The sequence below is a fragment of the Cervus elaphus genome, chromosome 6 (assembly GCF_910594005.1).
Source record: "Cervus elaphus chromosome 6, mCerEla1.1, whole genome shotgun sequence".
Classification (NCBI taxonomy): Eukaryota; Metazoa; Chordata; class Mammalia; order Artiodactyla; family Cervidae; genus Cervus; species Cervus elaphus.
The window spans coordinates 25,005,934-25,030,153 of NC_057820.1; the positions used below are offsets into that span (position 1 = coordinate 25,005,934).

The 24,220-nt window shown below is 43.1% G+C and overlaps 1 protein-coding gene across 1 annotated transcript in view; it reads right to left on the reverse strand.

Annotated features, from left to right (window-relative positions):
- FAM47E (family with sequence similarity 47 member E) overlaps positions 1 to 23,308 on the reverse strand; it is a 29,182-nt gene extending 5,874 nt beyond the window's left edge. Inside the window, exons 1-6 of the mRNA XM_043905842.1 lie at positions 23,101 to 23,308; positions 17,992 to 18,352; positions 16,015 to 16,154; positions 11,155 to 11,305; positions 7,521 to 7,721; positions 2,237 to 2,392 (exon numbers count right to left, since the gene is read on the reverse strand). Coding sequence (XP_043761777.1) covers positions 2,237 to 2,392; positions 7,521 to 7,721; positions 11,155 to 11,305; positions 16,015 to 16,154; positions 17,992 to 18,352; positions 23,101 to 23,174 — 1,083 coding nt within the window. The 5' untranslated portion in view covers positions 23,175 to 23,308. The remainder of the gene's footprint in view (positions 1 to 2,236; positions 2,393 to 7,520; positions 7,722 to 11,154; positions 11,306 to 16,014; positions 16,155 to 17,991; positions 18,353 to 23,100) is intronic.
- Between the last annotated feature and the right edge of the window lie 912 nt (positions 23,309 to 24,220).

Below are 24,220 nucleotides of genomic sequence, written 5' to 3' on the forward strand. Positions count from 1 at the left end.
TCAGTCAGTTCAGTCGCTCAGTCATGTCCAACTCTTTGCAACCCCATGGACTGCAGCATGCCAGACTTCCCTGTCCATCACCAACTCCTGAAACTTGCTCAAACTCATGTCCATCAAGTCGGTGATGTCATCCAACCATCTCACCCTCTGCTGTTCCCTTCTCCTCCTGCCTTCAGTCTTTCCCAGCATCAGGGTCTTTTCCAGTAAGTCAGTTCTTTGCATCAAGTGGCCAAAGTATTGGAGTTTCAGCTTCAGCATCAGTCCTTCCAATGAACACCCAGGACTGATCTCCTTTAGGATGGACTGGTTGGATCTCCTTGCAGTCCAAGGGACTCTTAAGAGTCTTCTCCAACACCACAGGTCAAAAGCATCAGTTCTTCAGCACTCAGCTTTCTTTCTAGTCCAACTCTCACATCCGTACATGACTACTGGAAAAACCATAGCTTTGACTAGATGGACCTTTGTTAGCAAAGTAATATCTCTGCTTTGTAAAACACTGTCTAGGTTGCTTATAGCTTTTCTTCCAAGGAGCAAGTGTCTTTTAATTTTATGGCTTCAGTCACCATCTGCAGTGATTTTGGAGCCCAAAAAATAAAGTCTGTCACTGTTTCCATTGTTTCCCCATCTATTTGCCATGAAGTGATGGGCTCAGATGCCATGATCTTAGTTTTCTGAATGTTGGGCTTTAAGTCAACTTTTTCACTCTCCTCTTTCACTTTTGTCAAGAGGCTCTTTAGTTCTTCTTTGCTTTCTGCCATAAGGGTGGTATCATCTGCATATCTGAGGTTACTGGTATTTCTCCTGGCAATCTTGATTCCAGCTTGTGCTTCATCCAGCTGGCATTTTGCATGATATACTGTGCATATAAGTTAAATAAGAAGGATGACAATATACAGTCCTGACCTACTCCTTTCCTGATTTGGAACCAGTCTGTCATTCCATATACAGCTCTAACTATTGCTTCTTGACCTGCATACAGGTTTCTCAGGAGGCAGGCCAGGTGGTCTGGTATTCCCATCTCTTGAAGAATTTTCCAGTTTGTTGTGATCCACACAGTCAAAGGCTTTGATGCAGTCAATAAAGCAGAAGTAGATGTTTTTCTGGAACTCTCTTGCTTTTTCTATGATCCAGCGGATGTTGGCAATTTGATCTCTGGTTCCTCTGCCTTTTCTCAATCAGCTTGCACATGTGGAAGTTCTCGGTTCACAAACTGTTAAAGCCTGGCTTGGAGAATTTCGAGCATTACTTTGCTAGCGTGTCATGTGTTAAACCACATAAATTTAGATAGGCAGCCCCAAAAACTGTATGATGAGAAACTCTGCCTAATATTATTTATTTTGAAGCTTATATATAAGCATCTTGGGCTCATAAATTCATGTCATGTTTCCCATTTGAAAATAAGAATTTCATACCCAGTTCTAGAAAAGATAAAATACTTTCTGCCTCAGCTTTCCAAGCAAAAGGAGGCAATTGATGAGTGACTTTTGAGTGAATGAGTAGCCAAGCTTTTATAGCATTTTACTTTTTTGAAATGTTTTCACAATGTTATCTGGGAGAAGTTTTGAATCTGCTGATCCAGAGAAGAGGATCACAAATATTCTCAGCAGAGTCCTGTATAAATATTGCATCAAAATTTCCAAAATTTCAGGACTATAGGGAGCATCTTCTTCCATTAGGTACTTGCTCACAAGAGATGGGCAGGCACAAGGCTTATCTACAGTAAAACCAGAACATATCCTTGTTGCATGTGTTTGTTGCTTTGTAACATCAAACAGTGCTTAACCTTTGTCCCTTGTCTCTTAGAGAGATCCTGCAACTCTGCTGAATGGCATAAAAGTAGTTTTTTTTTAATCACAATTTTAACATTCATTCATTGCTGATTAAAAAAAAAAACTCACATTTTCACTCAAAGAGAACTCATGACATTATATCCATTCTCAACTGAGATGGTCCTACCAAGTCACGCCACCCTTTGAACAACCAATTTATCCATGGACTCAAGAAGAGTAGGAGGACAAGGAGTGGTTGCCCCATCTTTAGAGACATCGTGTCTACCATGACGCTAGTCTTACTTATTACATATTCCTCATAAAATGACTTTGCTTTCTCATTGTCAAATTCAATATGCAAGTTATAAGACTTTCAGAAGCCTCTGAATTACTCCAGAGACTCTGACTTCAATATGAGGAGGCAGTTACACTAGGTCAGATGATCAAGTCTCAGCATACACACATACCTGCTTCTGTAGCTCCTTTTCAAAATTCTCATCTTGAGCTTTACATAAGACCTTGGGGTCAACCAAAGGTTCATCAGCTCTTTGCTTTTTCCACAACTTGGGGTTCAGATACCATGCTCCATATCGCATCTTCACCCACTTTGGTTTATGAGGTTTCTGTACAAATAACATAATTCCCAATTTCATTAGTTTGTTTGGTTTGTCATTTCAATAAATCTAAAATTAAACTTGTGAAAGTGGTAGCATTTATTTTTAATTTATGCTTACTCCTTTCCAAGGCATTTTATGAAGTGTCAGCAGGCTTTGATTTTACAAACGTGAAAAGTTTACGACTGAGAAAATAATGTGGTAGGGTAAGCATGGCCTTTGGTTTAGACAAACCTGGGCTCAAATTCCGCCCTCTCCAGCTTAGTAGCTATGAGTCCATGGACAAGTTACTCAAATTCTTCATTTGTAAAATAGAGATAATAGTTATCTACCCCATAGGGTTATTGAGAAGAAAAAAATGAAAGAATTATGTAAAACAGCTAGAAATCAAATATTTCAATGAAGGGTAATGACCTTCAACAATAACGTTACTAACCTATGAGTCCAGCTCTGTGCTCAGTTTTGTAAATGGTACACTACTTTTGATCCAAATGCTATCCAACACCAATCTCTTGTCTCTTTAATTGAAAGAGAGAAAGAGTGGGAGAAGAGATGTCATGTCTTTCCTTCTCCCATGACTCTGTTACAACAAAAAGAGAAACTTTTCCGGACAAATACAAAGAAAAGAAAGTAGATCTGCCTGGAGCAGACTGTAGGAAAGAGGATTTCCTGGAAATGAGCTTGAAAGATCTGTGGGTTGATGGAAATGTCCTAACATAGGATTGCAGTGATGGCTGCACAATTCTTTAAACGTAAAATCATTGAATTGTGCAATAAAATGGGTGAATACCTCAAAAATACATGTGTTATGTAAAATGTTGACTATTTCAATGTTATGAAATAAAGTCTTCATGTTGTTAAAAAAAAAAAAGAAATGAAACTTTTCTTTCCCACTAACAAGCAAGAGAAACAAAGGAAGGAGTTAATAGCCATAGAAACAGCAAACCAAGTCCATAAAAGTTAAGCAATTGCAGTTTGACTGTTACTAATCTGTAGAATATGCAACAAGATTTGTCCTTCACAAAGTTAATTCCTTAATCACTTTCTGACTTGATGTGAACTGTATCCTTTATGTGAATTGTATCCTGCATCTGCCATTTTCTCCCCCACACTCTCTGTAACACTCCCCTGTAGCAGTCTTCATTTCAGGAAGAAGGTCACCAGTCGATAACTCTGGAGGAGAACAGACCCAGTTACTGAGCTTCCTGATGCCAGCTGTGGCCCTTTTGAAATTTTTGCAGAAGAAAGAAAAATATGAAACCTTCACTGTTTTCATCCTTATCACCTACCCTGGCTACAAGTCCTGATTCTAAGACCTCTCCCTATTCCCCAGGAAGGAGGGCATAGCTTCTGAGGTACTTGCCTCCCATGTCCCCTCTTTGCTTGGCAAAGATATAAAGCTACTCTCTTTCCTCCAAAACTCTGTTTCCATATTTCTTTTTGGTATTGGTGCACAGAGAGCCAGTATTTTGGCAACACCAGGTGTTCATCTGTTAGTTCATAGCCCAGGGCTATGATGCAATACCCACTCACTGTCTCATCATGAAAGGAGGTCTAATGTTTGCACAGGACTAAGAGATACGAAACACAAAGATCCTGCTCCTCCCTCTTCTCGGGCTTCCCTGGTGGCTCAGATGGTAAAGAATCTGCCTGCAATGCAGGAGACTCGGGTTCAATCCCTGGGTCAGGGAGATCCCCTGAGGAAGGAATGGGTACCCACTCCAGTATTCTTGCCTGGAGAATTCCATGGACTGAGTCCCTGGGGTCACTCATATCTATAAACTATGAGGTGGAATGTGTGGGCCATTCTAGAGTCAAGCCAGAAACACCTGCTTGAAGAAGACAGGAAGGGACTAAATACACGGGCGGGAAATCCCTTCTCAGAGCTGGATTCAGCATTATGATCTCCATTCCAAGCCTCCTGACCACTTTGCTGTTTCTAGAGCACCTGTGACACTGCTTCCCCAGTGCCTTTGCATTCACTGTTCCCTCTCCATAATGCTTTTCCCCAAGATACCCACATGGTTCACCCCTTACCTATTTCAGGTCATCTATTCAGTTGTGTCTTCCCTGACTACCCGGTTCAAGAACTGTAACCCCCCTCACAATACTGCTTGTCATCTTTCCCTGACTCATTTTTCTTAACAGCAGTTATTACCACTTGATATGCTAAATATTTTCTTTTTTTCTTTGTGGCTGTGCTGGGTCTTTGTTGCTGTGAGTGGGGTTTCTCTAGTTGCAGCGAGCAGGGGTTACTCTCTACTAGTGGTCTGCAGGCTTCTTATTGCAGTGGCATCTCTCGTTCAGAGCACGGGCTCTAGGGCATGCTCAGGCTTCAGTAGTTGAGGTTCGCGGGCTCAGAAATTGCGGCTCTAAGTGTAGACTCAGTAGTTTTGATGCATGGCCTTATTTATCTCACAGTATGTGGGATACTCCAGGATCAGGGATCAAACCCATGTCCTCTGCATTAGCAGGTGGATTCTTAACCACTGGACCACCAGGGAAGTCCTAAATATTTTTCTGATTGCTTGTCTCACCTCCCACCTTCTAAAATGTAAGCATCTGAGACTGGCATCTAAAACAATACTTAGGACACAATCGGTGCTCATTAAACATTTGTCCGATTAAAATTAGGTCTCTTAACTTAGGCATTATTGACATTTTGAGCTGGATAATTCTTTGTTGAGGGTAGGGGGAAGGTGTTGTCTTATGCACTGCAAGAGCTTCAGCAGCATTCCTGGTCTCTACCCACTTAGATGTCCGTCGCTCTTCAGTCACTATGTCCTGTCTGACTCTTTGTGACCCCATGGACTGCAGCACACCAGGCTTCCCTGTCCTTCACAATCTCCCCAAGTTTGCTCAAACTCATGTCCATTGAGCCAGTGACGCCATCCAAGCATCTCATCCTCTGTCACTCCTTTCTCCGCTTGCCCTCAATCTTTTGCAGAAAAAAATTAGAGAATTTAAAGACAAAGCGATAGAAACACAGAGAGAAAAGAGAATCAAAACTGAACAGAGCAGCCATGATCTATGAGACAACTTCATGCAACCTAATTTACATGTGATTGGAGTCCTGGGAGGAGGTTGAGGGAAAAAACATTTGACCACGTAATGGCCAAAATTTCCCCCAATAATTGAAAACTATAAACTCATAGATCAAAGGGGCTTAGTAAACCCCAAGCATAAAAAACATGAAGAAATAAATACCAATGTGTATAATAATCACAGTACTCAAAATCAGTGACAAAGATAAGAATGACATAAGATTTTTTTTTAATTTTTTTTTTTCACCTTTATTTATTTATTTATTTTTTCAGTGGGTTTAAGAATGACATAAGATTTAAACAACACAACAAAGAAGACAGTGGGGCATCTTTAAAGTACTGAAAACAAACAAAAAACTTTTGAACCTAGAATTCTATACCCACAAAAATGCCTTTTAAAATGAAGGCAGAATGAGGATAGCTTCAGACCTAGAAAAGCTGGGAGAATTCATTGCCAGCAGATCTACACTGGTAGAGTGTGACATGTATGAAGTGTTAGTCACTCTGTAGTGTCTGACTATTTGCGGCCCCAAGACTGTAGCCTGCCAGGCTCCTCTGTCCATGGGAACCTCCAGGCAAGAATACTGGAATGAGTTGCCATTCCCTTCTCCAGGGGATCTTCCTGATGCAGGGATTGAACCTGGGTCTCCTGCATTGCAGGCAAATTCTTTACCGTCCAAGCACCAGGGAAACCCAGGTAGAGAGAAGATATCAAAGGAAGGTATTAAAGGAAGCCCCTCAGACCGAAGGAAAATGATACCATGTGGAAATCTATTTGAACTTTTGCACAGTGATCCTCCAGCTGCCAGTCAGAAGTTCGATTTTGGCAATTACCACCATGCTTTATAAAGCAGCATTTGTGCAATTATTTATAAGTCCAGGGACTTGAGCAATTTCATTCAGCCCAGATCCAGAACCAGCAGTGGTTCAGGCCCCATGTGCCTGAGCCATGTGGATTTGATTTGCCTGTCCAGGATCATTTTACACTTTACACTTTAGAAAGAGGAGTGGAAAATGGAAAATTTAAAGTGCTGATATTAGTGACAGAATGCACAGTTTTCATAAATTTCATGCAACAGAGTCAAGGGTGGAAAACATCATGAGTGTAAAACTAGGTCAGCTAATTATGTTCAATTATAAATGGCAAAGTTTTTGTGTCAAAAATATTGGAAAAATAGTTTCAAACCTGGAGTAGGGAATGGCAACCCACTCCAGTATTCTTGCCTAGAGAATTCCATGGACAGAGGAGCCTGGTGGGCTACAGTCCATGAGGTTCGCAAAGAGTCAGACACATCTGAGCAACTGAACATGCACTTAGTATAAAACACAGAGGTAATTATTATCTTCACTTTCAGAGAAACAAACTGTCTAACCTCCTCACCCCACAACTCCCACATAAGCACTGAAATCTGTTGTTGGACTGGCACAATTTGACTTGTATATATACAGTTGCACTAACACATTGTATAGAAAAGTTCTTTGGGTTTCATAGTACTTCCTTTTGGAACAGAGCCTGTTTTTTCTACTGTTTCCTTGTTCTGTCTTCACAGGAAACTGGTGCTGGGAAACTGAGCGATTTGTTAATTATCAGGCAAGCATGTGGTCAAGAATGATGGTTTGTGGTCAAAAACACCACCATAAAAATTCAAGAATTCTTTGGACTGGAACAATGTCCCCAATCATTGGCTGCAGCATTTTACTCTTAAAAGTATAAACATACATGTATAGTTCTACTGACTACTGGAATTTCAACATGTAAAACGCATGAGATAAGTTTCAACATACAAAACAAACCGATTGTTTCAACACATAAAACACATAAAAAGAACTAATGACTCTTCAGATATCACCAATAATGCTAAAAGGCATGCCTTATTTGTATAACTGACTTCGTTAGATGTATTAAATATTCACTCACTTAACAAATGTTTATTTATTAGATTTTTTAACAAATATTAAACATCAAAGAATTTTTCAAGAATTTTACTGAAAAAGGTCAGTGCCTTCTGAGGTACCAGAATTCAAGAACGTTTAACATTTTGATATAATTTAATTTTATTTGACTCTCAGTCTTCCCCCTTTTTTGCAATTACCTGTGGCTTCCGAAGTCTCTGCTCACAGTCTAGTTTCTGGAAAAACTGTGGTTCCTGCAGTTTATTTAGCCCACTCCTTTTCTTTAGCTCCAGAGGAACCTGGCTGGGTCTCATTGTGTGGAGCACATTATAGCATGGTTTGCTCTGATAGTTAATGTCAAACTGTCTCAGGATAAACTCCTCATCAATGTTCAGGCTCCCCTGGAAGAATGCCACAGGACATGAGTCAAGGACAAATGGTGAAATGTTCCTGCTTCTTTCTTTAATCTAAAGGAGGTGTTTGGCCATGACTAGAGAAGAGAGAGGTAGTTTAAAAAAAGAGGTGGGAAACGCTCAGTCACCATTTGTAGGAGACAAGAAGGATTTGGGGTCTGGAGAGATTTGTGAGTGCATTAAAACAACTTAAAAGAAGCAGGGAGTCCTGAGGGAAATAATGGGGCTGTGGAAAATTCAGTCTGTTTGATCAAAAACATCTGTAACACATTATAAGAGTGACATCTCTAGAGGTGTTTTCCAGACACGTCTATAAATGGATCTGCCCACAGATGATATAAGGTTATAAGGAAAGCTGCCCTGTTTGGGATTCCTACTGAAGCCACGTTCTGTGCACAGAACAAACCTCCTTCTGTTCCCTCAGACAAAACTGGGAGGAGCAGAGACGGGCACATTTAGAGTGCCTAATCATCCATAGGGGCTTCCCAGGTGGCTCAGTGATTAAGGAAAAAACAAAAACAAAAACCCGCCTGCCAATGCAGGACCCACAGAAGACTTGGGTTCAATCCCTGGGTTAGGAAGATCCCCTGAAGGAGGAAATGGCAACTCACTTCAGTATTCTTGCCTGGAAAATCCCACGGACAGAGGAGCCTGGTGGGCTACAGTCCATGGGTTGCAAAGAGTCAGACATAACTGAGCACTCATGCAGAACGCAAACATCTGGAGGCTGATCATCATGATGTGGCTAAAAGACAGATTACATTTGAAGGATAGTAGAATATAGCATCCCAAAATATGCCTCTGGCCTAAGGGTTATTTTGAGAAACAGCAGACAACACAGGAAACAATCTAGAAACAGAGTTAGAAGTCACCCTTCAAGTGAAATTTACATTAATTTTTTAAAAAAATCTCTATTTGTATGGGTGTCTCCATCTCCATTCTAGGAGGAAAAGGCAGACTCTAAATCATATTGCCAACAGAGAAGGCACTCATTTAAATCTGCATAACAAATCATAATCCTGTTCTCCTGTTTTTCCTGGTCACCTCCCCAGTTAGACTCCCCACACTTTTTTCTCTTTTGTCTTTGGCTGAAGATGGTGTTTGAGCCTGAATTCTAGCCCACCTAGGAGAGTTACTCATTTTCCCCTGGGTATCTCCCATGTATACATGAGGTGTACTTGTTAATAAGCTTCTGTTTGGTTTTTAGTTGTTTATCTGTTTTTGGTTGTAGAAATCCGGGAGAGAACTTAGAAGAGTAAACAGAAAATTATTCTTCTCTCCCCTACAGAGTCAACACAATCCCACTTTGGAATATATAAGTTAGGGAACATAGAGGATGAGGTCATTAGCAACTGAAGCTGATGTTGAAGTGAAACTTGCAGAGAGGGATCATTAAATAGAGTTAGGGGTATAAACTCGGCTGAAATAATATTGAAACAGAAATAGAGCAAGCAGAATCAATCAGGTAAAAAAAAAAAAAAAAAACATGGAAGGAAAGTATAAACAAGTGCTATGGAGAAAATACCGCAGGGTGATGCAATAGGGACCAAAGTAGTATGACAGATAAAGATGCGACCTTGGTCATAAGGGGCTGAAGATGAAGCTGGTCACCAGAGCACCTAAACTATTATCCTAGGGTTCCTTAAATTTCCTGCTGAAAGAGGAATAGTCTCCAGCAGTAGGAATGGGAGAAGTGGAAGAGCTGGAAATCAGGCAATCCCATCCAGCCGGACTGTAGACAAGCCGTGGTAGAGTGGGCATCAGTGGGCAGAGTGCTTTCTTGTCCAGCATCCCTAGTCCAGTCACCCTCTGGGAAGCCTCCCTCCACCACTCTCAGTCAATCTGTTGCAGAAGGCTGGACATGCCCATCTTTTGACCTCAGGGTAAGACATGTGACCTGGACTAGTCAATAATCATATTCCATCTCCTTACTCATAGTGGATAATTCACGCGTAGGTGTGACCAAGGTTAGTCCAGTAAATGTAAGCCCTGGATTTTCCCCTATGAGATAAAGGTTAGAGTGGTGGGGTTTAAGTTTTGAAAATTTAGTGACTACTTTGGCATGTCTTAGGGAAAGACTATAGGAAAGTGTAGTCAGATAGAGGGGAGCAGCCAAGTGATAGGGAGAGCACCTAAAAACATTTTAACACCCAGGTACAGCTGTGCCTGAAGGTCCTAAGACTTCTGGATGATTCCCTTTTCTCCCTTAATCTAGTCTGAATTATACCATTTGTCAAAGAAGTAGTCCTAAGTAATACATTGACTAAAACTGACTAATGCACTAAAAAAATGAGGGTGGGGAATGTAAAATTTTAGAAGGTCTTAAATCCAGGAAACAGCATCAGGAATCTAGACATCTAAGGGGACTCAAGGACAGGAATAGGTACTAAGAAGGCAAGAAAAGAACTTGATAACTGAGTCAAAAGTCTCTTCATGTCAAATACTTTTTGTAATGACTGTAGTCAAACATAGCTTCCAAAGTACTTAAGGATAAATATAACCAAGAAAGATTTATATGATCTGAAGAGAAACCCGAGTATGCTGGAAAAGATTGAAGGCAGGAGGAGAAGGGGATGACAGAGGATGAGGTGTTTGGATGGCATCATCAACTCAATGGACATGAGTTTGAGCAAGCTCTGGGAGATGGTGAAGGACAGGGAAGCCTGGCGCGCTGCAGGCCATGTGGTCACAAGGAGTAGGACATGACTAAGCAACTGAACAACAACATAACCAAGAGAAATGAGTTGAAGAAGGAGTGAAGGATACAAACCTCCAGTTATATGATGAATAAGTTCTGGGGAATCTAATGTAAAGCATAATGACTATAGTTAACAATACTGGATTACATACTTGAATGTAAGTATGTACATTCTTATAGTTACAGTGTTAGTTGCTCAGTCGTGTCCAATTCTTTGCCACCCCATGGACTATCGCCTGCCAATCTCCTCATCCATAGGATTTTCCAGGCAAGAATACTGGAGTGGGAAGCCATTCCCTTCTCCAGGGGAGCTTTCCAATGCAGGGTTTGAACATGGGTCTCCAGCATTGCACTATATGCATGTATAAAATCATCACACTGTATACCTTAAACTTATACAATGTTATGTCAATTATATCTCAATAAAGTTGAGGAAAAACAAAGGGCCACTTTAAATAATACATGAAACAACAGCAATATGACATATAAACGTTTACACATTGGCTGCAAGCTTGCAAACTTTCCAAAAATTTCACCTACAAGAAACATTTTTATTTCACATGGTGGGAGAGTCAAAAGATGCCTTTATGACTTTGTCTACTTGACAGATTTATCCAAATGCTGAACAACTAACAAACAGTTTTGCTTTTTTTTTTTTTTTAACAAAAGCAACTTTGAGTTCAGATTGTAAAGAGTAGGTTGAAAGTATTACCAGTAACTTACAAAGGCAGCAGCCCAGTTGCAGAAGTCGCTAACTCCTTGGCGTATGTTTTTGTGAAGAAGCAGACCATCCTTTTGGAGCAAACCTGTTTCACTTGGCTTCCTTTTTTCATAAAGCCATTGGCATGGATGTGACACAGGAGTCTTCTTGGGACTAAAGATAATGAAATCATCAAAGAATTATAATATAAGATGCCATGAGTCCAAGTGGATTTCAAATAGTATCTTGGGGAGGAATTCATAATTGCATGTATTTTTAACAGTCTCTTGCAAGTTCATACAAATTATGTGTTAATATTTTGAAAGATCATATTCTCATTATCAATATCATAAAGACAAGTATACCATGTTATTCAGAACAATTAAAGTTGATATAGAATTTTATTATTGCAAGTTAATTTTTTTTTAAATTATGAGTACTATTTATTAAGACATATCAGGTAAAAACGCAAATTATAGTGATTGGAATCTTCTGAAGTCTTAGACAATTTTGACAAGCTGGAGACATCCTGGCTTCTCTCTTCAGCCTTAAAATTCAGTCTATTAGTAAATCTGTTATATTTTAATTCTGTCCCCTTCTCTGGCCTGTCACAAAATGTATCTCTGCATCTTTCTTAAGGCCCAACTGCCAATTCCTAATCCATTCTCTACACTGTAGCCAAAACTGTCATTTCAATATATAAATTCAGCCTTATCAAATGCAGCTACATTTCATCCTGGATTAAGTCTTTTCAATAGCTTCTTATTAAAAACTGAGATATAATTCATACATCATAATATTTACCATTTCAAAGTATACGTATACAATTCAGTTGCTTTCGTATATTTACAAAGTTGCAAGACCATCACCACTAATTTTGGAACATCTTCATCACCCAGAAAGAGAAGCCCCAAAGCCATTAACAGTCACTATTGTCTTCCCTTCTCTACCATTCTCCTTGCTCTTAAACCACTAATTTACTTTCTGTCTCTGTGGATTTGCCTACTCTGTATATTTCATCTGAATGGAACCATATATAATCTTTTTTTGTCTGGCTTCTTTCACTTAGCATAATGTTTTCATTTCATAGATGCTATAGCATGTATCAGTAGTTTATTCCTTTCTACGCTTGAATAATATTCCACTGTATAGATAGACCACATTTTTTGTTTATCCATCAGCAGATGGTTGATGGATATTTGACTTGTTACTACTTTTTGGCTATAATGAATAATGTTGCTATGGATATTCAGGTACAAGATTTTGTGTTCAATAGCTTCTTTTACTTCTCCAATAAAGATCTAAGTCTTAACTCAGCTTTCAAGACTCTTCATGGCCTGCTCCTTGCCCATCTCTCCAGATTCTTCCGGAATTACCACCCTTCCACACTCTCTGAGCTCCAGCCATAGTGGCCTCTCCTCAGATCCATAAATTCATCATGCTTTCAGCCAGCCACAGGGCCTTTGGACATGTTATTCTATCTGACTGCAATTCTCTCTCCAACCCCTTACCTCCCTTATGTCTCAATATATTTTCCCTTCCTCAGAGAGGTCGCACAGTCTGTCCCCAGAACCCATACTTTATTCAAAGCATCCTGTACCTTTCATTCATTCATGAATTCACTTATATATTAATTCATCCACTCAACAAATATTTATTAGGCAACAACTATGGCTTCCTTGCTGGCTCAGATGGTAAAAAATGCCTGCAATTCAGGAGACTGGGGTTTGATCCCTGGGTTGGGAAGATTCCCTGGAGAAGGAAATGGCAACACATTCCAGAATTCTTGACAGGAGAATTCCATGGACAGAGGAGCCTGGCAGGCTACAGACCGTGGGGTCACAAAGAGTCAGGCTGAACAACTAACACTTTCACTTTCATGTGCCAGGTACTATTCTAAGCATTAGGATTCAGCTGTAAATAAAGTTAAGAACTGGGACTTCCCTGGTGGTCTAGGGGTTAAGAATCTGCCTGCTAGTGCAGGGAACACGGGTTCGATCCCTAATCTATAAATATCCCACATGCTGGGCAACAACTAAGTCCATGTGCCATAACTATTGAGCTTGTGCTCCAGAGCCCAGGAGCCACAGCTACCGAGACCCAAGCACCCAGAGACTATGTTCTGCAGTGAGAGAAGCCAAAGCTCTGCACGGAGTAGCCCTTACTTGCTGCAACTACAGAAAGTCTGTGCAAAGAAATGAAGACCCAGTGCAGCCAAAAATAAAATTAAATATGAAAAAATATTTTCAAAAATAAATAAATTTAAGACCCTGTCCTCAGTCGTATCCGACTCTTTGCGACCCCACGGACTATATAGTCTATGGAATTCTCCAGGCCAGAATTCCTGGAGTGGGTAGCCTTTCCCTTCTCCAGGGGATCTTCCCAACCCAGGGATCAAACCCAGGTCTCCTGTATTGCAGGAGGATTCTTTACCAGCTGAACCACCAGAGAAGTTCTTACAATTGATAGGGAGACACAGCAAAGAGGTAAAAAAGTAAGTGTGCGTGGTGTGCGCTGCATTGCTTCAGTCGTGTCTCTTTGCAATACTATGGACTGTAGCCCTCCAGGCTCCTCTGTCCTCTGTCAGGCAAGAATACTGGAGTGGGTTGCCAGGGGATCTTCCAGACCCAGGGACTGATCCCTTGTCTCTTAAGTCTCCTGCATTGACAAGTGGGTTCTTTACCACTAGCGCCACCTGGGAAGCCCCAAACAAATATGTACCAGGTGATTGTAAGTGATTTAAAGAAAAATAAACCAGGGCAGGAGGGATGGAGAGTGAGGACAGGGGGCTCTTTATACAGAAAAGGCCTCTCTACTAAAGTAATATTTGAGCAGACCCAGAAGAAGAAAGGGACCAACCCATGTAGATAAAAAACATGCCGCTACTAGGCTGATAAGAACAGCATTGCAAAGGCCCCAAGGTCAGAGCTGAGAATATATGGGAAATACAAAAAGGCTACTGTGACTGGAGAGGCGTGATTAAAGGATACAATAGTAGAGGATGAGGGCTAAGAGATAACCAGAACCTGATCATAAGGGAGGCAAGGATAAGGACTTTGGATTTTACTCTGAATAAGCAAGTAATTAGAAAATTTTGAGCACAGGATTGATATTGCGCGCCTAAAGTTTTTTGGTTTTTGTTTTACAGAATCACTTTAGCTACTGTGCAACAAATAAAACAGGGCATGGGTTGGTGGCTGGGTGTAGGCCATGAGACTAGTTAGTAAGCCATTCCAGTGATCCAGGCAAGAGATGACGGCACCTCAGAACAGACTGACTGTAGGAAAACAGACAAGATTCCAGATATATTTCAAAGGCACGGGTATTAGGATTTTTTTGGCAGATTGCAACCACTGTTTCAAAAGTCACTGAAAGAATGGAGTTACTACTTACTGATCTGGAGGAAACAGAAGGGGGAGTAGGTTTGGGCAAGAAATTAAGATTTCAGCTTGGACTTGTCAAGTCTCAGATGCCAGTTATATGTTCAAAGGAAAATGTTAAACAGTTTCTTGTTTTATCCTTTTTTTGTTTGGTTGGTTGAATTCACCAAACGACTGGTCTCAATCATGATGAATAAAAGGGCTTCTACCATAAATAATTTAAAAAGCTATTGTGGGCTAATCAAAACCATTCAGGTTTTCGGCAGTTTTCTTTTCCCACAGCTCTCCTAGAGTAGTGTAGACACAGCTGAATTCCCTCCATTGCTGATAATTTGCATTCATTTAACGAAATAAGGGGCTTCCCTGGTGGCTCAGATGGTAAAGAATCTGCCTGCAACACAGGAAATCCAGGTTCAATCCCTGGGTTGGGAAGATCACATGGAGAAGGGAATGGCTACCCACTCCAGTATTCTGGCCTAGAGAATTCCAAGGACAGAGGAGCCCGGCAGGCTATAGTCCATGGGGTGGCAGAGAGCTAGACATGACTAAATAACTAACACTTTCACTTTCAATGAAATAAATCCTTCCCTGGTGGCTCAGTAGCAAGGAATCTGCCTGCCAATGCAGGAGAAGGTGTTTGATCCCTGGGTCAGGAAGATCCCCTGGAGAAGGAAGTGGCAACCCACTCCAGTATTCTTGCCCAGGGAAATTGCACGGACAGAGGAGCCTGCTGGGCTACAGTCCATGGGGCCACAAAAAGAGTCTGACACAACTGAGCAACTAAACAACAACAACAGACTAAACACTACTCAGAGCAGGACCCGAGGATCCTTTCCCTCCTTCTCAGGAACTTAATTACTTTTGCTTCTCTTAATTATTGTAAAGATTCTTAATTAGTCCTAAAGTATTCTAACGATGAGAAACTTTGAGAAGGTAACTACAGAGAGTCACTGACTTAATGATAGTTCCTCTTAGAATTTTTCCACCTCATGATAGTGCAAAGCAATATTCGTTCAGAAGAAAATGTACTTCGAATTTGGATTTTATTTCCTGGGCTGGTGATAAGCAGTGATGACCCTGTCTGGTGATGCTGGGCAGCGGCCATGACCCATAGCTCCCCACCAGCCATGTGATCATGAGGGACACAGCCCATACACTTAGGACCACCCTGTACCCACACAACCAACATTTTACTCACCTTCAGTACTGTAGTCTGTCCATAAATTTTGTGAGATAGTCAATACTTTATTATACAATAGGCTTTGTGTTAGATGATTTCGCCCAACTGTAGGCTAACGTAAGTGTTCTGAGCATATTTAAGGTGGGCCAGGCTAAGCTGTGATATTTGGTAGGTTAAATGTATTGCATGCATTTTCGACTGATGGTATTTTTCATTTATTATGGGCTTACCAAGACAATCCCACTATTAAAGTCGAGGAAGATTTGTACTAGAACGTTTCATCAGGGGACAGGAATGAGCAAGAGGCTAAGAACCATACTTACAGTCCCAAGTAGACTTGGGTCGAACGTTTTTTAAAAAGTTTTGTGGGTTTTTTCATTCTTTTCCTGATGCCCTGACAATAAGCCCATGTGTCTTCCAGCTTCTTGTCAGGATCCAGAACTTCCAGCACCTTTAATAAGAGCTACAAATGGAAAACAACTTAGGAGAAAAGAAAGATGGACTGCAAAGGGGGGCTCTCTGATTCGCAAACACAACAGACCAACACATCCCTTTGCTTTGCCTTTCTAGTTGGTCAATACCATTCATCAGTTCCAGTGCAAACATAGTGCTGTGTGCTGCCGTGGACATTAGCTGGGCAGCCTTTTTACTGAAGTTTCCATCTCCTCTAGATAGAACAGTGACTCTGGCCCCACCTGGACTCCAGTGCCTCACTGAGAAAAGTACCTCTAGAGGGTGTCTGTGGTTTTTGACTGCCTACCATCCATTCAGGTGGCTCAAAGAGTAAAGAATCTGCCAGCAATGCGGAGACCCAGTTTTGATCCCTGGGTCAGGAATATCCCCTGGAGAAGGAAATGCAATCCACTCCAGTATTCTCTCCCGGGAAATCCCATGGACAGAGGAGCCTGATGGGCTATAGCCTGTGGGGTCTCAAAGAGTCAGACAGGACTGAGCAACTAACACTTTCACTTTCACCATCCATTCATCCTCCAATGAGTAACAATATTGAGACTTTTCTTTGGAAAATCACCTCTCCCTCCATTCTCTGTCTCTGTGGTCTGAGACTGGCCTGACAGCTCTTCACACCACAGCCTGGCCTGGCCAATCAGGCCTACGGTGACTGGCTGACCCAATGAGACCCAGGGAAATTAGGTCATGAAATTTTCCTGGAACTATGCAAAGATGTATTGTTTTCCAAAGTAAAGTTGACATCTAGAGTTGCTGGTGGCAATCACGGCACCACAAGAGATCCTGCTTCAGAAGGAAGACAACACATCTATTTGAGGAGGTCAGATATGAGAATAAAAACCACAGTTCCCTGTGCCCTCTAAGGATGAGTGCAAAGGATCTCTTTGTCACAGACTCAGAAGCTCTGGTCCACGGGAGGGGAGTGAAGGAAAGCCCAGGGGGCAAACCACTGATTAGAAATTCCAGTTGTAAAGAGACCCTACTATAGAGCACAGGGAAGTCTACTCAGGGCCCTGTGGTGACCTATATGGGAAGGAAATCCAAAAAAGAGGGGATATATGTAGGCATATAGCTGATTCACTTTGCTGTGTTGCAGAAACTAACAACATTGTAAGGTAACTATGCATGCGTGCATGCTCAGTCACTATGTTGTATCCGACTCTTTGCGACCCTACAGACCATAGCCCTCCAGGCTCCTCTGTCCATGGGATTCTCCAGGCAAGAATACTGGGGCGGGTTGCCACTTCCTTCTCCAGGGGATCTTCCTGACCCAGGGATCGAACCCGTGTCTCCTGCGTCTCCTGCACTGCAGCAGATTCTTTACCACTGAGCCACCAGGGAAGCCCACGCTAAGTGTATAGGAGCTGATTGGAGCTGAAAGCCAGAGAATCCTGGGACATTGATGACACACTGCAGCTGCTGCCCAGCTCTGGTCCTGGCAATCTGGTGAGTTTCCCTGTGACTTTTCAGGTGCCCACCCATTAATAACTTCTTAAGGACACCTCCCAAGACCAGGCTAAAATGACAGAAGCAAGACTGAACAATTCCTTCACTGTTTTCTCCCCTCAAAAGAGTCACAAACAAAATTGACTGGTAGAGCTTTAGAGGTAAACAAGTCAAACATTTCTGGGTTGCTGAGCCAGAGTTGGCTGGCTTCTTGGCGGTATGGTGCTGTCATTGGCATTTCCTGAAAGGCTGCTCCACACCCCAGAACTCTCCCCAGGGAGACAGTCATCGTCCTCACTCTTGGAGGGAACTCCACAGGCATCTAAGGAGCAACATTCTCCAGGCCCCACTGAAGGCCCACCCACAACCCTGGGACAGGAGGTCACCTCGGTGGGCATGTCTTCTTCCAGGTCCGGGTAAAGAGCCAAGGGGTGCAGGGTCAGCTGGGCCTCAATGTCTGCCAGGAATGCCTTCCGTGCCTGCTGGGCCGGTGAGAGCTTGGAACACAGGGCTGCGTGCCTGGGCAGCCTCTTCTTAGGGGCAGGTTGGGGAGCTCTGTGATCAATTTGGGGGAGAAAGCCCTCCCTGGGGCCCAGAGCGGTCAGACCATCACAAGGCAGGCAGCCTCTCCTGAAGTCATCCTGTCCCGTTCTCACGAATCTCCACCGCCGGCTGTCCAGGGAGGTGGGACCCGGCAGCCGGCCCTTGTACTCCATGAAGCACTTGGAAGGCGGATTCTCTCTGTACCTGCAAGACATCAGGGCAGTAGTCTGACCACAAGGGTGAGGGTGGGAGAAGGAGTTTGCGAGGAGGCTGGCCTCTACCTGTGTTAGGGGAGAGTTGGAGGAAGGCAGGGTCACGTGAGAAGGCAGGGTTACCATACTCCTGGTTCAGGGCACATCATCACTGGTTTGTATGACCCTCTCTCCTGTTTCTTTATTTGACGTTATTCCCATATTCCATCCTCACGGCCCTCTCTCCACAGGCACAACCACTATAACAGATATGGAATGTACCCTTCTGTTTGCAGGGGCTTTCCTGGTGGCTCAGACAGTCAATACTCTGCCTGCAATGCAAGAGACCTGAGTTCGACCCCTGGGTGGGGAAGATCCCCTGGAGAAGGGAATGGCTACCCACTCCAGTATTCTTGCCTGGAGAATTCCATGGAGGAGCCAGCTGGATTATAGTCCATGGGGTCACAAAGAATCAGACACGACCGAGTGACTAACACTTTCACTTTTCACTTCTGTGTGAAGACATCCTTATAAGACCTGTATTGCTCTTTTGTGTCCATGTATCCTTACTGCATATAAATGGTCTTATTCTGTCACTTGTTTACAAAGCACGATACCATGAAGGCCTATTCACGTCCCTCTGTGTAAATGTAATTCATTATTATCACCTGCTGTCACCAGCTATCCCCTCGCTTTCTGAAGGATACTTACAAGTTATAACCCCTCCTGGACCCTGTCTTATCCTTTAAAGGGACACAGTGCAGTAGGAAGAACCTGGACAATGGTGACAACTCACCCCCAACTGGGCTTCCCTGGTGACTGAGATGGTAAAGAATCCGCCTGCAATGCGGGAGACCTGGGTTTGATTTCTGGTTGGGAAGATCCCCTGGAGGAGGAAATGGCAACCCACTCCAGTATTCTTGCCTGGGAAATCCCATGGATAGAGGAGCCTGGCAGGCTACAGTCCATGGGGTCACAAAGAGTCAGATAGGACTGAGTGACTAAGCATAGCACAGCACCCCCAACTAGCTGAATGACCTTCACCCTTCATTTAATCTTTGTGGGCCTTGATTTCTCCTCTCAACTCAGTGGGGTCAAGGACAGCAAACTAACCATTCATGGGCTGTATCAGGCCCACAAACCCATCATTTGATCCTCTTTGTGCTTTAATAAGAATCATAAGAGTTCACACGTAAGGAGAACTTTCTATATAACACATGCTGTGCTCAATGCTTTACACGAATTCATCTCATAACAATCCTATGAAGTAGGTACTAACATTATTCCAGGTAAGGAAACTGAGGCACAAAGAAGTTGAAAAACAAAACAAACACTTGTCAAAGTTCCCACAGTTAATAAAGGGGAGAGTTGGGATTTTAATAGAGTTAGGGTGACTCTGGAGAGAGGTAAGAAAGGTGTTTATACGTCAGAGCTTCTGATATACGAAAAAGCTCATGCAAATAATGTGGAGCAAAAATCAGGAGCTCTGGGAACACTAGGTCCACCTTTCCATGGAGCCCCTATTGGAATAGTGGCTGTCGTCTTTAGACAAGTCCTGTTCTCTCTTAATCACGGTCTCCACTGTTCCTTACGACCTTACGTGCAATCTGCTTCACTCTGTTTCTTTACCCATCAGACAGTTATTTGCACTGAGTTTTTAGGGCAGGAAGCTAAGATGGAAGAGATCGATGGACAAATAGAAAGGAAAATGAGATCTGGATAATCTAATATATCCAGCCAGTGCCAAAATCAGGACTTGGCATTTGAGCAGCTTAATGGCAGGTCTCTCATTATCTTAATACATCACATGGCGCTAGTCAGATATTTCTATATTATTGGTGTCTTTCCTTGAAGCCTCCTCCACCTCCAGGCCCCTTTCATCTATAATGACCCATTACAGTAAATCTACTTCTTGTCACGCTCATCTTTATAGGCACAAAACATGTTACGAGATTCCAGCTTTATCCTTATTCTTTTCTTGTGAGTAATGGAAACTTCTTGCTTGCTGTGCATGCATGTGTGTGTTTTAAGGGTTTAATCCATCTCTGCTGTGAAAACATAGATGAGAGGATATAAAAATATGAGTTTACAAGTTGCTCTTTGTAATTAATAAATCACTCCTAAATAGCTAAGTGGTGGGGGATGTTGAATTCTATCTAACCTTGAGATCTGACGACTCACTCAGCATGACTTGTTAGCAAGTTATCCCTTATAGTACCAAAGTTGCTTATAGTACCAAAGTTCTTCCCGACCCAGGAATCAAACCGGGGTCTCCTGCATTGCAGGCAGATTCTTTACCAGCTGAGCTACTAGGGAAGCCCTGTTTTCCACACATTTACAACTAATTCAAACATCCAAATGCATCATAAAATCAAATCTGATGACCAATATTTTTACTCAAGCAGTCATACAACTCAAAATGGGGACAGGGTGGCAGCTAGCTCAAGCTTGATAGAACACTAGAGCTAGCACAAACTTTGAAAGAAATCTAGTCTAACTTCCTCACTTTTCAATGAGGAAATGAAGTTCCAAAGAAGTGAATAAGGGAACCAGTCTGGCTGGAGGACTTACCTCACTTTGCCTCTCATAGCTGATAAACTTGCCTCTCTGCATTCTGCTAAGTTCATGAAAAATTTTGCTTAACCCAGAAAATAAAGCAAGAACATTTTTCTAAGCATTTACTATTTTCACAGTCACTATATGATACTCGGATATTTCCATCTTTAAGAACTGCAAAAGAGTATTGGGCATTTACCCTAAAGAAACGAAAACTTATCTTCACAACAAAATCTGTACACAAATGTTTATAACAGCTTTATATGTAGTAGCTTAAATCCAGAAACAACCTGAATGTCCTTCAACAGGGAAATGGAAAAACGATGGATAAACATCTGTGCCATGAAATATGACTCAGCAGCAAAAATGAACTATTGATGCACACAACATCCAGGATGGGTCTCAAGGGCTTCTGCTTAGTGAAAAGGAACCAATCTCAAAAGGTTTTGTATCTTTTATAAAAGTATTATTCTATTTATCTAACATCCTCAAAAGAACAGAATTCTAGAAATGGAGACCAAATTAGTGGTTGCCAAGTGGTGTGAGTGGTAAAATGAGTGAAAACTAAAGCATAGCCTGAAGCGGCTCCCTTGCGGTAAGGAAACAGTTTTGTGTCTTGATATATACATATGACAATATCTTACTGAACTACACACACTCACAAGTGAACACTGGTGAAATTCAAGTAAAGTCTACCATCTAGTTCATACCTACACACAGTGCTCATTTCCTGCTCTGGTAATGTACTATGGTTATGCAAGATGGTACCACTGGGAGCATCTGGAGGAAGGGTACATGGGACCTCTGCATTATATTTGTAGCTTCTTGTGAGTCTATAGTTATTTCAAAACAAAAAGTTTGAAACTGGCGGTGGGAGAGATTCTCAGAGGAGTCCATAATCTCTAACATGTATACAGTGCATAAATGTGGCAGTAACTGTTTTACAAGTGCTAAGTCACTAAATCCTCACAGAGTTTTGTGTGTTAGTCGCTCAGTCATGTCCAACTCTTTGCAACCCCATGGACTGTAGCCTATGAGGCTCTTCTGCCCATGGCATTCTCTGGGCAAGAACACTGGAGTGGGTTGCCATTTAGCAATCCTAGAAAGCTCATTCCTTTTACTGTTCCCATTTTAAAGTTAAGAAAACTGAGCCCAGAAAGAGCAACTAACTGTCTAAGGTCACCAGTCAAACAAGAGGAAAACTGGCCTTCACCTCCAGCCTTGCTGACTGTAGACTTTGGAAACTTCACCACCACATGGCTGCTGCCTCCAAGAGCGCTGAATTCCGTTCTCATAAACAGCTCAAGGAACCAGCCAAGGCAAAAAGCCTCGGGTTCCTGCCAACCATTTACAATGACAACTGACCACCCCAGGGTCTGAGGCAACCCCCGAAACACCAGCTCAGCTTGGCCACAGTCACCTGATGGGCGGGGAAAGACTTCTGGTGCGACCCCTCAAACATCCAGACCTCTCACACTGAATGTAGGATGCAGGAGGCTAACCCCGAGAAGAGTGGGTTGCAGGCTAAACCATTCTCCGCAGAGGACTCTTCCGCCATCAGTTTCCCATCTGGAGGTGTGTTACTCGTTCAGTTTTGTCCAACTCTTTGCGACTGCAAGGACTGCAGCCCGCCAGGCTCCTCTTTCCATGGGATTCTCCAGGCAAGAATACTGGAGTGGGTTACCATGCCTTTCTCCAGGGGATCTTCCAGACCTAGGTATCCAACCCAGGTCTCCCGCATTGCAGGCGGAATCTTTACTAGCTGAGCCAGCAGGGAAGCCCTCCCATCTAGAAAGGGTGTATTAATCTACATCCTCTGGTCGTGGTTTAGTCGCTCAGTCGTGCCTGACTCTGCGACCCCACTAAATGATGAAGACTGCCAGGCTCCTCCGTCCATGGGATTTTCCAGGCAAGAATGCTGGAGTGGGTTGCCATTTCCTTCTCCAGGGGATCTTCCTGACCCCGGAATCGAACCCGTGTCTTCTGCATTGCAGATAAGGAATCTGCCTTTAGGAGACAGTAAAGAGCGTGGCACGAGCTGGTCATGTTCTATTACGATCATTTAGGTGCGGGAGACCTAAAGGAGGGAAGGAGGCCGGGTCCTCCGCCGCCACCCCCACCCCCACCCCCACCCCAGCAAGCACGGAGCGCAGGCGCCCCCACGCGGCACCCACGGGATGCGCCCTAACTCGAGCGCGCGCTTACCCGGGCCTGCAGTTCCTGCCCACCCGCATCCCGGCCCGCGGCGCCGGCGGGAACAGCCGCCTGTGGTCAGCCATAGTGCCTCGGCTGCCCACCCGGCCTCCGGTGGTGTGTGTTCCCCGCCGCTCGGGTCGCTAAGAGACCCGCCGGGCTGTGCGCTGCCCAGACTCGCCCGGGGCGCGGAGCAGCCCAGGCGCCCCCTGCTGCTACCCGGGAACGAGCGACCCCGAGGCGTCCCTGCGCCTTCCCCACCCCAACCCCTCCTCCATCGCCTGGAGGCGTGGACAGTAGCAGGGGAAGCTCGAAGAATCAGGTTCTTGGTTTAATTGTTTGGTTTTTTTTTAAGCTGTTGTGATTAAATCTATCGGGATTTAATCTGTTGGAGTCAGTGTTCATGCTTTTCTTGCACACCACCGGTTCAAAAAATGTGTTGAAGAAAAAGAAGTAAGCAGCTGGGGAGAGAACAAAAGAAAGAATGGAAAGAGAGCGAAAGGAATAGACTGACTTGTAATGGTGGAAAGGCCTTTTAGCACGGAATGTTTTTCCGGAGGTCCTGGAAACCCGTGAGCCTCACCGCCTCTGTAAATCGGGGGCTGCCCACTGATAACTAACTAGTCACCAGCTGGTTCCCAGAGTCCCTCCCAGCTCTTGTGTTACTTGCTCCTTCTGCCTGGACTCATAAAGTAGTGAAAATGCCATCCAATTGGCCCTGGTAGGCAGATGCCCCCGTAAATAATGGATTGCATGAGGATGTATTTTGGGTTTGATAAGTTCTCTTGCTACTTCTGAGTGTTCCTGATTTAAATAGTAAGCCTTGCTTCTAGAGGAAATAGCAAAACATTCTCTTCCAAAATTATTGCAATAGTTAAATTGTGTCTGTTATGGTAGGATACTTTTTGCGGTCATTTAAAGATGAGTCTTCTCTTCAAACTCTCCGGAATAAATTAGCATCATGTTTGGACACCTGTTAAATATCTGTATGGTAATAAAGGTGCCTGGGCTGTCTCTCATTTCAGCATCTTCACCTGCTATGTGTGTTCAGCTGCCTTTTCTGGGCACAGTGGAATGCCTTGGAGTCTCACCACTTGAGATAACCCATGACTCTGCTGCTTAATAATTATGC